Source organism: Lepus europaeus, chromosome 2 (assembly GCF_033115175.1).
Source record: "Lepus europaeus isolate LE1 chromosome 2, mLepTim1.pri, whole genome shotgun sequence".
Lineage (NCBI taxonomy): Eukaryota > Metazoa > Chordata > Mammalia > Lagomorpha > Leporidae > Lepus > Lepus europaeus.
The window spans coordinates 140,656,348-140,671,514 of record NC_084828.1 but is presented as its reverse complement, the minus strand read 5'-3'; the positions used below and the strand labels follow the sequence as shown (position 1 = coordinate 140,671,514).

Sequence of the window (15,167 nt, the reverse complement as noted above, 5' to 3'; positions counted from 1 at the left end):
GTCCTGCAAGGCAGCTGCCCACAGTTTCCAGCACCAGCGACATGGCCCGTGGCTCTCCTAGATTCTTCCTGAACATCACGGACTCTGAGCACAGTCCTGCTGGGACCCTCATGGGGTAACATGCTTAGCCAGTGTTAAGGTTATTAGCCTTTTTTTTTTTTTTTGCATTCACAAATATGAATTAAATGTCCTTTTCTACATCCAAGGAAGAAAAAAAAAATCACTTTAATCGGCATTCATTCAACAACTTCGGTTTTATGCTCCTGGCTGGCTGGCGCGTACGGGCAGTGAAGGAGCCAGGTCCATGAAGATCTAGGGAAAGAGGGTTCCAGATGGGGGGAACAGCAAGTGCAAAGGGCCTGAGGCTGGAAGAGCGGCACGTGTCTGAGAAAGAGATCTGCGTGTGGCTGGGTGGGAGCCCAGGCTTCTAAGGGGCAGCGGGAGCAAGGTCGCTGCAGGCTTCATGGGGCCGATGCACCCCTAGAGGCAGGCCTGGTGCTGCCCCATGATGAGCCTCAGAGAACCCTGGTCAGCGCAGGTGGCGGCAGCAGCATTAGAGAGAAAAGAGAAAGAGATGGGAGGGGAGGAGCAGGAAGAAGTAGGAGTGGGAGTGGCTCGGGTACCGTGTTCAGGGCCATGAGCCAGAAGAGGGGCAGCCTGACCCCAGGGAGTTGGGGCAGGAAGGGGGGCGGATCGGGCCACCCAGAGAAAGCAACCAGAATGGGTGCAGTACAGGGCAGCCTGTGCAGTGTGTGGACGGTGTGCAGCTCGGCGCATGGGGGCACTCAGTGCTTGCCACAGGGCTGGGCGTGGGGCCGGCAACTTGGTCATCTGCTGCTCTGAACGCCCGCTGGAGAGGGTGGGCTCCCGGCATGAAGGCGGCGAGGGAGCTGAGGGCAGGGGGCTGGGGTGGAGGTCGCTGGCAACCCTAAAGTAGAGCTGGCTTTGATGGCAGTGGTGGTGTCGATGTTGTCATGGGGAGAGAGATCCAGGCCGAGACTGCATTTCTCATATGAGGCATTCATTAAAGTGCTCTTTGCCCTCACTTGCTCTACTACACCCACGCTGTACCTAGCGCTTTGCATACTCAGCGCACTGCTGCCCCAGGGCCTTTGCACATAGTGTCTTCCTCTCTCCAAAAGCCTTTACCCACAGAGAGCTTTATGGCCAGTTGTTGCTAAGGCCTACTCAAAACCCTGCAGTTAAAATGACAAGGCATTTCTCCATCTGCCCAAACCCCCTCACAGCCCCTTCCCCTGTTCTTTTCCACAACATCAGTCCCCATGTAACACACACACTTGCTGTGGTCATCGTGTCTTGTCGGTAAGCTCCCTGCGGGCAGGGGTTATTACTTGTGTCCACTGTTGCTGAATCCCAGGCACCTAGGACCGTGCACTGTGGAAGAGTGTGACCAATATTTGTTGACTGAATAAGTGATGGGGGCAGGAAGTCCGGCAGGGGCCACAGAGACGGGGAGAGGGCGGTTCTTAGAGCAGGTCACAAGGTCGGGTCAGTAGGACTTGGCGACAGGTTGTGGGGGAGGGGCGGCCGGCACCCAGGTTTTTCTGAGCAGCTGTTTGCTGGGCTCAGATGCGGGGCCATGGGAGGGAAGTTCTGAGCACAGACTTCAGCACGAGCCGATGAGAGGCCAGCAGGTGGCAGTCCTAGGGCTTGGGAGCGTGGGCTCACTGGGAGACGGGGGCTTGTCTGAGAGGGTTCAGCCTGTCGGCTGCAGTGGAAGCGGAGCCTGGATGGTGTCCGAGACAGAAGCTGGGAGCGGGGCCAGAGCCAGAGAGGAGCCCAGGGAGACGCTGCATTGCAAACACGGGAGACGTCAGGACGCGATGTGATGGGAGCTCAGGGAGGTGGGGCAGTGGTCACGGCAGGTGACATGGACCAGGCCGGAAAGCTGGAGACGGGAGTGCCCAGGGCTTCCCTCCTTAGAGTCCCGTCATGCTAACAGTTGAAGATAACACAGTCTTTCAGTGGCGTGAATCTTAACATTTTAAAGATTTATTTATTTACTTACTAAAAAGGCAGAGAGAGAGAGATCTTCCATCTACTTGGTGGTCTACTTTTTTTTTTTTTTTTTTTTTTTTTTTGACAGGCAGAGTGGATAGTGAGAGAAAGAGAGAGAGAGAGACAGAGAGAAAGGTCTTCCTTTTTGCTGTTGGTTCACCCTCCAATGGCCGCTGCGGTCAGCGCATCTCGCTGATCCGAAGCCAGGAGCCAGGTGCTTCTCCTGGTCTCCCATGCGGGTGCAGGACCCAAGAACTTGGGCCATCCTCCACTGCCTTCCCGGGCCATAGCAGAGAGCTGGCCTGGAAGAGGGGCAACCGGGATAGAATCCGGCACCCCAACCGGAACTAGAACCCGGTGTGCCAGCGCCGCAAGGCGGAGGATTAACCTGTTGAGCCACGGCGCCAGTGGTCTACTTTCCAAATGGCTACAACAACCAGGGCTGGGCCAGGCCAAAGCCAGGAACCAGGAACTCCAGCCATGTCTCCCACATGTAAGTACTTATACCACCTTCCAGAGCTTTCCCAGACAAGTTAGTAGAGAGCTGGGTTGGAAGTGGAGCAGCCAGGACTTGAATTGGTGCCCATAAGGGCTGCCAACATTGCAAGCAGAGGCTTAACAGGCTATGCCACAATGCTGGCTCCTTGGCATACATTTTAAAAACCTGGGGTGAGGTGGCTGGTATTATGGCGTAGCAGGTAAAGCTGCTGCCTGCAGTACCAGCATCCCATATGGGCCCCTGTTCATGTCCCGGCTGCTCCACTTCCAATCCAGCTCTCTGCTAATGGCCTGGGACAAAGAGCGGAGGATGGCCCAAATGCCTGGGCCCCTGCCACCCACATGGGAGAACCGGAAGAAACCCCTAGCTCCTAGCTTCAGTTCTTTCTCTGTCTCTCCCTCTCTGCAGCTTTGCCTTTCAGATAAATAAGTAAGTCAACAGACAAGCCTGGCATGAATTCACTCCCATCTCCAGCTGGGTGAGCGTCCTTGAATCCTGTCTTCTGATGGTGGGGACTCTTCTCTGCAGAGCTCAGGGGTGCTCAGGCGATAGCTGAAGCACAGTTCATTTCTCCTGAGCACAGAGAGCACCCTCAGGGTGCTGTCTCGCCCTCTGTGGCACACACAGTGTGAGCCATTCTTATAAAAATGTAAGTCAGGGCTCTACAGGGAGTGACTTCAAGTCTCAAGATGATAAACCTTTGGATTCTCTCAGTTTCCGGCAAGAAAGCACATGAGCAGTGGGGCCTTGCAATTAGGAGATTTTCTGGATGGTGCCATCACTTCTGTGTCTGCAGGGTGAGGAGACTCGTGGCTGTATTCCATTAAATAACACACTCACGCTTCTCTCTGCCTGTGAGCGTCAGGGCCCCGGGTTCCTCCTAGGTTATTGCGTGCCCGTTCCCCGGGGATGTCTGTGGCTGAACCTGGGCTGCTTCCATCCAAACCCAGATAGAAGAAAGGCAGAGAATGTGAACAACGGCAAATACTTCTCACGTAGCTGTACCGACCCTCCATGGCCCCCAGCCCGGCATCTTACCAAGTTCCCAAGAAAGAGGAGAACGTTAGCATCCAGTGAGTAGTGTTACAGCAGCCTTTCTGTTTCATATTGCCATCAAAACCTGGGCATTTTAATAAACACAATGGGCACTTTGGCCCTATGTGTTGAGACTGTCAAGGCTGGAGCCCTTCACAGGGAGGTTCATTCCCGTGTGATGTACAGCATCCACCCAGTGCTAAGAACCTTTTGGGCTCTAGAGGTGGCGCCATGGGCCAGGCAGGATGGACCAGAGAGGCTGTCTGATCACCTTCCCCCTTACAAAGATAGAGTCGGGTGTTAGCCGTCCCGTAGTGAAGCCTTCCTTCCACCAATTTTATCTTTGGGCACCACGGAGGGAGGTGTGACGAGCAGACCAGTCAGCCGCCAGCTGCCCGGACACCCCAGGATGTCCCAGCAGACGCCTGCTGGCGTGAAATTCCACTTCTGAAAGCGGCAGCAACGCTCTCAGGGCCTCTGAAGTCGCCAGGCTGAACCGATGGCCCAGAGCAGGGCACCTGACCCTTGCTGGCGGGCGCCTTGTCTGTGTGGCTCATGTCGGCAGTCCCATTCCCTGTCCACACCTCCTGTTGCCCGGTCTGCAAACGTGTATGTGTTTCCGCCTCGGGTGAAGGAAAAGCCGTCATCCCTGCAGCCAGCCAGTGTGATTTATTAGGGCCCGGGGCCAGTCTGGATTGGCACGCTCTAAATTTAAAACAGACTCTTTGGAAGATGGATTTTCCTTTCAGCTTTCTGCTTTTGGAAGATAAGAAACCCACTTGGGCAGCAGGTTCTAAAGCATCGCCACAGCTAATGACGCTTTCAGCCAGCAGGAGTTTGCCGGGAGAGCTGTTTATCTCTGCTTCCCCCCGTGCCCACTCCTGTGCAGCCTCGTAGTCAGCTGCTCTGTCTGTCCCCGCTCTCATCAGCAGGAAAGCGGATCTGCATTCGCAGGCCATTTGGTATTCACAGGAAAGGTGTGTGCGCGCGCACTGGTCATTTCACTCTTCAGAGAAAATTGTGTATCAGCCGCCAGGAAGATGAAATATGTCTCCACTGACCGAGCGTGCAGAAACACAGATCACGTGTACAGACGTTCATTGTCAGCCACGCTGAATGAGCCGGTGTGTGTGCAGTGCGCACGGCGTGCCAGAAACAACGTGGAGATCTCCGTAGCCTCACGCTGCAAGCAATTTTCCAAAAGGGAGGTTTTCCAAAGGTTGGAAAAATCAAGGATTTTGGGTGACCGAGGCGAAGCTTGGGGGTGCGTTCCCCAGGAGGATAGGGCCACCTTGCGGCATGTGGTGGCACTGGGGAGGAGGGGGTGCGCTGTGTGCTGGGGGGACAAAGGCCTTGACTGTGTGGCCAGGGCAGACAGAGAGGGGAGGGGCATTCTCAGAGGGAGGCGGGGTCGGGACACACAGCGTCAGTGCAGAAGGGTGGTGGCAACTCGAGTCACCTGGAGTCCACGTGGCTGTGGAGAGCCTGTGAGGAGCATGCTGCTACCCAAGCAGGAGCTGCCTGAGGCCCAAGCCCAGGTGACGGTGAGGGTGAAGGGAATCAGGTGGAGAAGCCCCGCAGGAGGAGTCTGCAAGGTTGAGGGGCAGGTGGGCTGTGCAGGGCACGGCAGGGGGGACCTGGGCAGCTCCTGGCTCCCAGCGGGCATGGCTGGCTGGGTGGGAGCGGCGTCCCAGAGCCAGAGCCCCAGAAGTGGTACAGGTTGGGGAGCAGGAAGGTCAAGGGCAACACTGAATCCCATAGCACAGCACGCGGTCAGCAGAGGCCTTGGGCTGACAGTGCCAAGAGGGGTTTCATGTGGCAGTGGGGGGCGGTGGTTGTGTGAAAACGGAATGGGGATTTTATTTATTTATTTTTTTGACAGGCAGAGTGGACAGTGAGAGGGACAGAGAGAAAGGTATTCTTTTTCCGTTGGTTCACCCTCCAATGGCCGCTGCGGCTGGCACACTGCGCTGATCCGAAGCCAGGAGCCAAGTGCTTCCTCCTGGTCTCCCATGCGGGTGCAGGGCCCAAGCACTTGGGCCATCCTCCACTGCCTTCCCGGGCCACAGCAGAGAGCTGGACTGGAAGAGGAGCAACCGGGACAGAATCCAGCGCCCCGACCGGGACTAGAACCTGGTGTGCCGGCGCCGCAGGTGGAGGATTAGCCTATTGAGCCGTGGCGCCGACCTGGAATGGGGATTTTAGAGGGTTGGGGCTGTTGCTGTGGGTGCCCAGGGTCATGACTCCCCTGGGGCTTTGTGCTGGAACCTGGTGTTGCGTGGGCTGTTCCAGGACCTTGGGCCACTCATCCTCTGTGTTGTCTTTCAGGAAACCATATCACCCTAAACTGGAAGCTTTCGTTAGCCACATGTCGAAAGGATCCGGAGCCTCTTTCGAAAGCCCCTTGAACTCCCTGCCTCTCTACCCCAATCACCCGCTGTGTGAGATGGGCGAGCTCACGCAGACAGGTACGTGCCGCTCCCAGCCACGCTGCCGTGCTCATACGTTTGGGGAAATTGCTCTGAGCACTGATGCTCCAAGGAGCTCGGGCACACCACAATATCTATTGAAAAATTAGAAACAGCTTTTTTTTAATTTTCCTATTCTGAAGACAACACACGTTCTGAAGAGAAAGTAAGCAAGACAAGCAAAAGAAAGCAAAGTTTAAAGACACAGGCCCCAAGTGGTCCTTTTCTTCTCGCATCGATGTGCACACAGTAACAATTTACTAACACTGGTAACCCAGCTTTTCACTTAATATGTTGTGAGCCTCGTTCCCTACCTGTAAACGGTCACCCACTACGTCACCTGTGATGGCTGCGTGTGATCCCACTGTGGGTAGGCCATGCCTTATTTAACCAATCCTATGACCTTCCATCTTTCAGACACAACTTCTGGTAGGTTTTTGTGTACAAGAGCTCAGGGAGAAAAGCACGTGGCCTGGGGCATAGTGGGGAAAGCTGCCACCTGCCATCGTCCCATATCAGAGCACCAGCTGTAGTCCCGGCTGCTCCACTTCAGATTCCGCACCCTGAGAATGGTCTGGGGGAAGGCAGGAACTTGGCACAGGTGTTTGGTCCCCTATACCCGAGGGGGAGACCAGAACAGAGTTCTTGGCTCCTGGCTCCTGGCTCCTGGCTTTGGCCTGGCCCAGTGCTGACCATTGCAGCCATCTGGGGGAGTGAACCAGCAGATTGAAGCGCTCTCTCTCTCTCTGTCTCTCTCTGTAACTCTGACTTTCAAATAAATAAATAAATCTTTTGGCAAATAAATAAAACAGCAACAACAAAAAAACAAGAAGGAAAACAGCGTGGCCGATTCCCTCCACAGCCCTGGTCAGGCCATGCAATGGGTTCACTGTCAGAGCAGGTGGGCGACGGCGGCTATGGAGTCACCCTTGCTGGAAGGAGAAGAGACTAGTGCCCCCCCCGCCCCAAGAGGTTCGAGTTCCCTGGTTCTTCAGTCCGGGGCCTCGAAGGCCCTTTGCTTGGTCAGCAGCCTTCGTGGGGAAGTCAGGGGACCACAGCGGCCATGCTCTCTCGTGTTCCAGCAGGTGTCTGTCCTGTAGTTGGCCCTGCTGAGTGTCCCAGGTTACGGCAGCCACCTTCATGGGATGAATGATGTCAAGGGACAGAGTGGGGCTAGCCAAAGGCCCAGGAGGTCTAGCCTTGGGTAAGGAGTTGTGTTACAAGCCTTTGGCAGTTACGTCCACATACCTGAGCCCTCTGTTAGAATAGAACAGGAGTTTGTTTTTTTAAAGATTTTATTTATTTATTTGAGAGGTAGAGTTACAGACAGTGAGATGGAGAGACAGAGAGAGAGAGGTCTTCCATCTGGATCACTCCCCAGAAGGCCACAATGGCCAGAGCTGAGCCATCTGGAGCCAGGAGCCAGGAGCCAGGAGCTTCCTCCGGGTCTTCCATGCTGGTGCAGGGGCCCAAGCATTTGTGCCATCCACTACTGCTTTCCCAGGCCACAGCAGAGAGCTGGATTGGAAAAGGAGCAGCTGGGACTAGAAATGGTGCCCATATGGGATGCTGGAGCCACAGGCAGAGGATTAACCCATGGCGCCACAGTGCCGGCCCCTAGAACTGGAGTTTTAAACCTCCCAAGTTCTCCTCTTTTCCTAACAAGTTTTGTGCAGTCTTCCTCCATTATCCTGAAGTGAAATGTAGATAAAAGTGATATCGAGAATCTCATTGTGACAAACAAGAGGAGTCTTACTGATTCCATGGTTCTGCGTATCTCAGTGCAGGTGCTTGGGGACAGGTGCCCTAGAAAATAGAATGTAGCAGTCAGATGCTGCACCTGAATCTGGACCGGGTGACTGGCCACAGCTACAGGCGCAGATGGCTGGGCGATGTTGTATTGATGGCTCTGCGACCACATGTCAGGAGCGGGTTTTTCTGACAAATTCTGATTGAAAACGAAGTAGAGACATCCCTTAATTTATGTTATATTTCTGGAAAGTTCAGTGGACGTTAATATTATGCAAAAGTGGTCTGGTGGGTTTTTGTTTTGTTTTTGTTTTTTTGCTTTTTTTTTTTTTTTTTTTGACAGGCAGAGTTAGACAGTGAGAGAGAGAGAAAGAAAGGTCTTCCTTCCGTTGGTTCACCCCTCAAATGGCCACTACGGCTGGTGCACTGCGGCTGGCACTCTTCCCTGATCCAAAGCCAGGAGCCAGGTGCTTCCTCCTGGTCTCCCATGCGGGTGCAGGGCCCAAGCATTTGGGCCATCCTCCACTGCCTTCCTGGGCTACAGCAGAGAGCTGGACTGGTAGAGGAGCAACCGGGACAGAATCCGGCACCCCAACTGAGACTAGAACCCGGAGTACTGGCACCACAGGCGGAAGATTAGCCTAGTGAGTCGCGGCGCCAGCCAAAAGTGGTCTGGTGCTTACACACACACACACACACAGAGTTAGGTTCTAGGCTAAAGTATTCAAACAGGCTCTCACCTGTGGGAATGTCCTGTGGTTGACTCCAAAGTCGTGTGGAATGGAGAACAGAACGGTTGCCCGTTGTGTAGCCTCCGCCCATGGAGTGCCAGGAACCCTCTCCCCCATATCATTCTACTAATGCAACCTCAGGCCCCCCCTGGAGCACCAGTCCTGCTAAGAACTGCTGGCTGGACTCTCTGATTACATTAGCGGAAGAGGAAATTCATTGGAAGAATTCCGAGGTGACTCACAGACTCCAAGGGTCTGGATGTGGCCAGGCCTCTGGACTCCGGAGCCAGGAATAAAGAAGCCATGTGGTCCCCGCCCCGTCTGCTGTGGGCACGTTGTGTGTCTGTGAACAGAGTGGCCAGCCTAGCCGCACCCAGAGGTGGACCTGCAAAACCACTGAGCTTCTTGGGGTTCCCTGTCTATCCACACTGGCTAAGGGGGTCAGGATGACTGGGCAGAGGGCGGGGGAGGCCCAGGCTCAGGACTCAGGGGCTACTTGTGTTTTATTTTTGAAGATTTGTGTATTTATATATTTGCAAGGGAGAGAGAGAGGGAGAGAGAGATCATGCATCCACTGATTCGCTCCCCAATGGCTACAGCAGCCTGGATATGGCCAGACCCAAGCCAAGAACCCAGAATTCTTTTGGGGTCTCCCACATGGGTGGTAAGGGTACAGGGACTTGGACCATCATTCACTGCTTTTTCAGGCACATTAGCAGGGAGCTAGATCAGAAGCGGAGCAGCCAGGACTCGAACCAGTGCTGATATATTGGGATACCAGCATTAAGCAGTGCTTTACCCCACTGCACCAAGTGCTAGCCCCTGTTTTGTTTTGATTTTCATTTGAAAGGCAGAGAAACTGAGGGAGAGCCAGAATTAGGAGATCTCCTATCTGCTTGTTCACTACCAGAATGCCCACAAGAGTCAGGGCTGGATGAGGCCAGATACCAGGAGCCCAATCCAGGTCTCCCGTGTGGGTGGCAGGGACCCAAGTACTTGAGCCATCATCTGCTGCCTCCCAGGCACATTATCAGAAAGGGGGATGGGAAGTGGACCTGGCACTCGGAAGTGAGATGCGAGCATCCCCAGCCGTATCTTAACCACTGTGCCAAATGCCTGCCCTGCCCCTGGGTGCACGGGTTGGGGGCTGGGGCGGGGGGAGGGTGCTGGTTCTGAGAAGACATCGGCAGGCCCTCATGCTGAGAGACAGTCATTTATACGGACCTTCTTCTCAATGGACGGATTATCGTCATCATTTCCTAGATTAGTATTACACCAGAAATATTTGCAGTGCCGTTTGCTCCTGTTCCTGCATTCTCTTTTCGTGGTCAACTTGTGGCATCTATTGTAAATGTCGTTAAGCATGCATAGCCATTGTAATAGTCATTTTCAGCCTGCACACCTAGGGTCCCTGCAGCTACTGTGTGGGATCGCTCATGAGTGCCCGCTGTGTTTAAGAGGCTGCTTTTTTTTTTTTTTTAAAGATTTATTTATTTGAAAGGTAGAGTTACAGAGAGGCAGATGCAGAGAGAGAGAGAGAGAGAGAGAGAGAGAGAGAGGTCTTCTATCCACTGGTTCACTCCCCAAATGACTGCAACAGCCGGAGCTGGGCTGATCCAAAGCCAGGAACCAGGAGCTTCTTTCAGGTCTCCCTTATGGGTGCAGGGGCCCAAGCACTTGGGCTGTCTTCCACTGCTTTCCAAGGCCATAGCAGAGAGCTGGATCGGAAGAGGAGCAGCTGAGACCCCAGCACAGGCGGAGGCTTAGCTCGTACACTGCAGCGCCCCCCGCCCGAGTTCTAGCTCCCTGGTAATACACACCTGGGGAGGAAGCAGATGGCTCTGGAACTTGGGGCCCTGCCACTCACCTGGGTGACACAGATGGAGTTCCTAGCTCCAGGCTGTGGCCTAGCTCAGTCCTGACTATTGTGGGCATTTGGGGAGTGAACCTGTGGAGGAAGATCTCTCTCTTTCAAATAAAAGTAAAAAAATAATGTTTAAAAATAAAAGATAAGCTTATTTGAGTACCAAAAATAAAAGAAATGGAAATCCATGCATAGGTTTTTCCTAATGTGTGTCTTCCACAACCTTTTTTTTTTTTTTTAGAATTATTTTATTTATTTGAAAGGCAGAGTTACAGAGAGAGGTAGAGCCAGAGAGAGAGAGGTTTTCCTCCGTTGGTTCACTCCCCAAATGACCTCAATGGCCAGAGCTGAGCTGATCCAAAGCCAGGAGCCAGGAGCTTCTTCTGGGTCTCCCACGTGGGTACAAGGGCCCAAGGACTTGGGCCATCTTCTAATGCTTTCTCAGGCCATAACAGAGAGCTAGATTGGAAGAGGAGCAGCTGGGACTCAAACCAGCACCCATATGGGATGCTGGCATTGCAGGCTGGAGCTTTGACCCGCTACACCACAGCACCAGCCCCTCCACAAGCTTTTTGAAGGTTTTGTATATGCCTTCTGCACTGGGCTTTTGTGGAGATGAAATGAGACAAACTTGACACACTATAACATCCCAGCTTCAATCTGCATAGTCTAGGAAAACATGGCCACAGAGCAGTTCACTGCTCTATGCAAACCTCCATGGAGGTGCAGTGGCGCTATCCCGGGTCCCCAAGGGGACTCTGCTCTCCATGCCCCGTCATGTGGCTGAGCTCATCCCCTCCCCATTCTCCCTCCCCCCAGAGAACCTAGAATCCCAGTTTTCAGGCATCACCCCCCCCCCAAAGCTTCTGGAAACAAAGTGCAGGCACCTACAAAGACACATTCTTCTCTCCTTCTGTCTTATGATAATGGAGCATAATGCCCATATGTGTGTGCAACCATAAAGATTACTTCTTCCAAATATGAGAGTAGTTCAGAAAGTTCATGGAAATGGCAGCTAAAATGTTCATTGATTTTGGGGCAAAAAAAATTTTTTTTTAAAATCCGTGCATCCAAATATTCTATTGGCTATGGGGAGACAGTTGCAAGCCATGAGGAGAACCTGGGAGCCCCAGCAGGATCTCCTGCAGACAGCCCCTAGGGACCTTTCACTGGGAGGGAAGATGGGGTCCCAGCAGCACGCAGGCCGCTGGCGGTGGCCTCTCCCTGACTGGGCTCACTGAGCAGCCCCTGCGCACTGAGGGAGGCCCTGGCCCCGGGCAGCAGTGAGAGCGCTCCCTTAGGTCCATGCCGTTTACAGGCTACGTCTCCAAGGGCTGCGTGATCCTGCCCTCTGATCCCCACCAGTGGCGGCATTTCCTTGGGGAAGGGGCCAGGCAAGAGGGAGGGAGCAAGGTGCACCCCTCCCCCAGGGGCCATGGTACAGAGGACAAGGACCTGCTCCGCTCACGGATACCCCTCGAGGGCCCCTATGCAAGCTGACCTTGAACCCATTCCTGCAGCGCCATCCAGTGGCGAAAGGGCTCGGTCATCTCCTCTAATGCTGGGCGAAAACCCTCCAGCGCCAGCCGCTGCCTGGGCTTCTCCCGGCTCTTCCTTGTGCTGAGCGGGGAGTAAGGAGCCCTTTGCCTGCTCTTTGTTCCAGGTGTGGTACAGCATCTGCAGAATGGCCAGCTGCTTCGGGACATCTATCTCAAGAAACACAGGCTCCTGCCCAGCAACTGGGCCACAGACCAGCTCTACCTGGAGACCACCGGGAAAAGCCGGACCCTCCAGAGCGGGCTGGCCTTGCTGTACGGGTTTCTCCCCGATTTCGACTGGAAGAAGATCTATTTCCGGCACCAGCCGAGCGCCCTGTTCTGTGCCGGAAGCTGCTATTGCCCGCTGAGAAACCACTACCTGGAGCAGGAGCAGCATCGCCAGTACCTCCTGCGTTTGAAGAACAGCCAGCTGGAGAGGACCTACGGCGAGATGGCCAAGATCGTGGACGTGCCCACCAAGCAGCTGCGAGCCGCCAACCCCATCGACGCCATGCTCTGCCACTTCTGCCACAACGTCAGCTTCCCCTGCACCCGGCACGGCTGCCTGGGCCTGGAGCACTTCAAGGTGATCAAGACCCATCAGATAGAGGACGAGCGAGAGCGGCGCGAGAAGAAACTGTACCTCGGGTACTCGCTCCTGGGCGCCCACCCCATCCTGAATCAGACCGTCGGCCGGATGCAGCGCGCTGCCCTGGGCGGGAGAGAAGAGATCTTTGCCCTCTACTCTGCCCACGATGTCACCCTGTCACCCGTTCTCAGCGCCTTGGGCCTGGCAGAAGCCAGGTTCCCGAGGTTTGCCGCCAGGCTGATCTTTGAGCTTTGGCAAGACAGAGAAAAGCCCACGGAGCACTCCGTCCGGGTCCTCTACAATGGGGTCGACGTCACATTCCACACCTCCTTCTGCCAGGACCACCACAAGCGCTCGCCCAAGCCCATGTGCCCCCTCGAGAACCTGGTGCGCTTTGTCCGGAGGGACATGTTTCTGGCCCTGGATGGCAGCAGTACCAGTTACCACGAGGCGTGTCATAGGGAGGGGATCTGACAGGCACGCGGCACAGCCCTGCAGCGTCGGCGCCAACGCAGGGAGCTGGGAAACACCCACTGCTAGTTCTGTGTCTTGCTAAAGGTCTTAGAGGATTGGTTTTTAGAAAGGCTAGTAACTGTGTTTGGGAGCTGCGTAGATGGTTCGGGTTAAAGAGCGAGCACGCTGCTGTAATGTGGTACGTGAGTTTTGTGGTACAAAGTAGCCAGTTCGTAGAGAAGAGAAGGTACTTTATCTAGGCAGGCGTGACCTACAGTACGAGAACACCATTTCAGGGCCCGGAGCTGGGCAGGTACCGGGCGATGGACCTGGCCAGAACGTTCTCCATCCTGCACAGTCTTACCCCAGTCCTCGTTCCGTGACGTCCTGAAGTGATTTATCTAGAAAGGGGGGTGGCAGGTTTGTCCACAGAGGGCCAGATAGTAAAGATTTCAGTGTATGCAGACCCAAAGGCTGCACACGGTCTCTGTGGTAGCTGCTCGACCCTGCTCATTCGGCACAAAGGCAGCCGCTGATGACAACGTGATGTAGCAGGGGAAGGGGATGGCGGGGGGGGAGCCCATGTGGCTCGCGGGCTGTCGACTGCTGACCCCCGACGTGAGGAGCAGGCTCTGCTGTGACTGTGCGTACAGCACTTTGTAAGGCAGCTGAATGCCCACAGTGACACTCGGTGGTTCGCCCGGGCTGCACCTGCCACTCTCACAAGACTGGAGGAGAAACAGATGCCGAATCAGAGCGAGATGGTTAGAACACTACCTGATGTTCATGATGATTGTGGTACGAGGCAGTTTTCACTGTTTGTCTGCTGTGATCTGTTTGCTGTAAATGCTGAAACTTTTGTATGCCACTTAGTATTTTTATAGCCTAGGAAAATATTTTCTAAGAGCAGTGTCAAACGTGTTGCTGTCCGGATAGTCAGTATGCAGTGTACTATACCTGCTTGGTGGTGAGAAGAGGCTGCATTCAGGCACTTTCTTCCCCAAAAAACTAATGAAGACTCATTCCCTTTGATAAGTTGTATAATTGAATCAACTTGTAAACCGTTTTCATCAGTTTCAAGAGAGTGGTAAATTCTGGTTGACTTTTAGACAAGTTTTTAGAAAAAAAAAAAAAACTTTGTTACTAGATAGCTAATCTTTATAAGGTATTTTGTATATTAGAAGCAATGATCATTAAATCTGTGATTTCTGAACTGATGGTGCTGGTTCTCTTTGAAGAAATGCAAGGTGCGGTGAGATTCCCCGTTGTTGTCGGCGCCCCAGCCTTTTCCCTTGTTTCTGCCCAGTGTCGCCTTTGAATATGTCTGTGCCCACAGATAAATTTTTGAAGACTATTTACACTGTACATCTAATGGTTTGTACATGTAAGTCACTCCAGGTCAAGTGAGAACCAATATTTTTTCTTTTCTTTTTAAAGATTTATTTACTCAGGGACCAGCGCTGTGGTACAGCGGGTTAAGCCTCCGCCTGCAGCACTGGCGTCCCCCATGGGCACCATTTTGAGTCCCTGATGCTCCACTTCCAATCCAGCTCTCTGCTATGGGCTGGGAAAGCAGTGGGAGGTGGCCCAAGTCCTTGAGCCCTGCACCCACATGGGAGACCCAGAGGAAACTCCTTGCTTTGGATCGGCCCAGTTCTGGCCCTTGACGCCATTTGGAGAGTGAATCAGCGGGGAAGACTTCTCTCTCTGTCTCTCCCTCTCTCTGTCTGTAACTCTGCCTCTAAAATAAATAAATAATCTTTAAAAAAAGTAAAGATGTACTTATTGATTAGAAAGGCAGATTGACAATGTATATATATGCATTATACATATTATATGTATATATATATATATATATATATATATATATATATATATGTATGAGAGGGAGAGAGATCTATCCACTTATTCATTCCCCAGAATGACTGTAATAGCCGGGCAGGTCTGGGCTAGGCTGAAGCCAGGAGCCAGGTGACTTGGGCCACCATCAGCCGCCTTCCCAAGTGCATTAGCAGGGAGCTGGCTCGGAAGCAGAGCAGCCAGGACTTGAACTCTGGTGCTCTGATATGGGACACCAGTGTCACGAGTGGCGGCCCAACCCACTGCACCACAGTGCCAGCCCCGAGAACCAATATTTTAAAAATTTATCTGAATTAACTTCATTGATTGGTGAAAACTGTGTGTTATCTGAATTAGAGCTGTTTAACGCAGCTCGAAGATCG

General features: G+C 53.5%; 1 protein-coding gene across 2 annotated transcripts in view; it reads left to right on the top strand.

Annotated features, from left to right (window-relative positions):
- PXYLP1 (2-phosphoxylose phosphatase 1) overlaps positions 1-14,152 on the top strand; it is a 69,478-nt gene extending 55,326 nt beyond the window's left edge. For both annotated transcript variants that reach the window (XM_062213992.1, XM_062214002.1), the window contains exons 5-6: positions 5,882-6,021; positions 12,029-14,152. In XM_062213992.1, coding sequence (XP_062069976.1) covers positions 5,882-6,021; positions 12,029-12,966 — 1,078 coding nt within the window. In that variant the 3' untranslated portion in view covers positions 12,967-14,152. The remainder of the gene's footprint in view (positions 1-5,881; positions 6,022-12,028) is intronic.
- Positions 14,153-15,167: the final 1,015 nt, after the last annotated feature.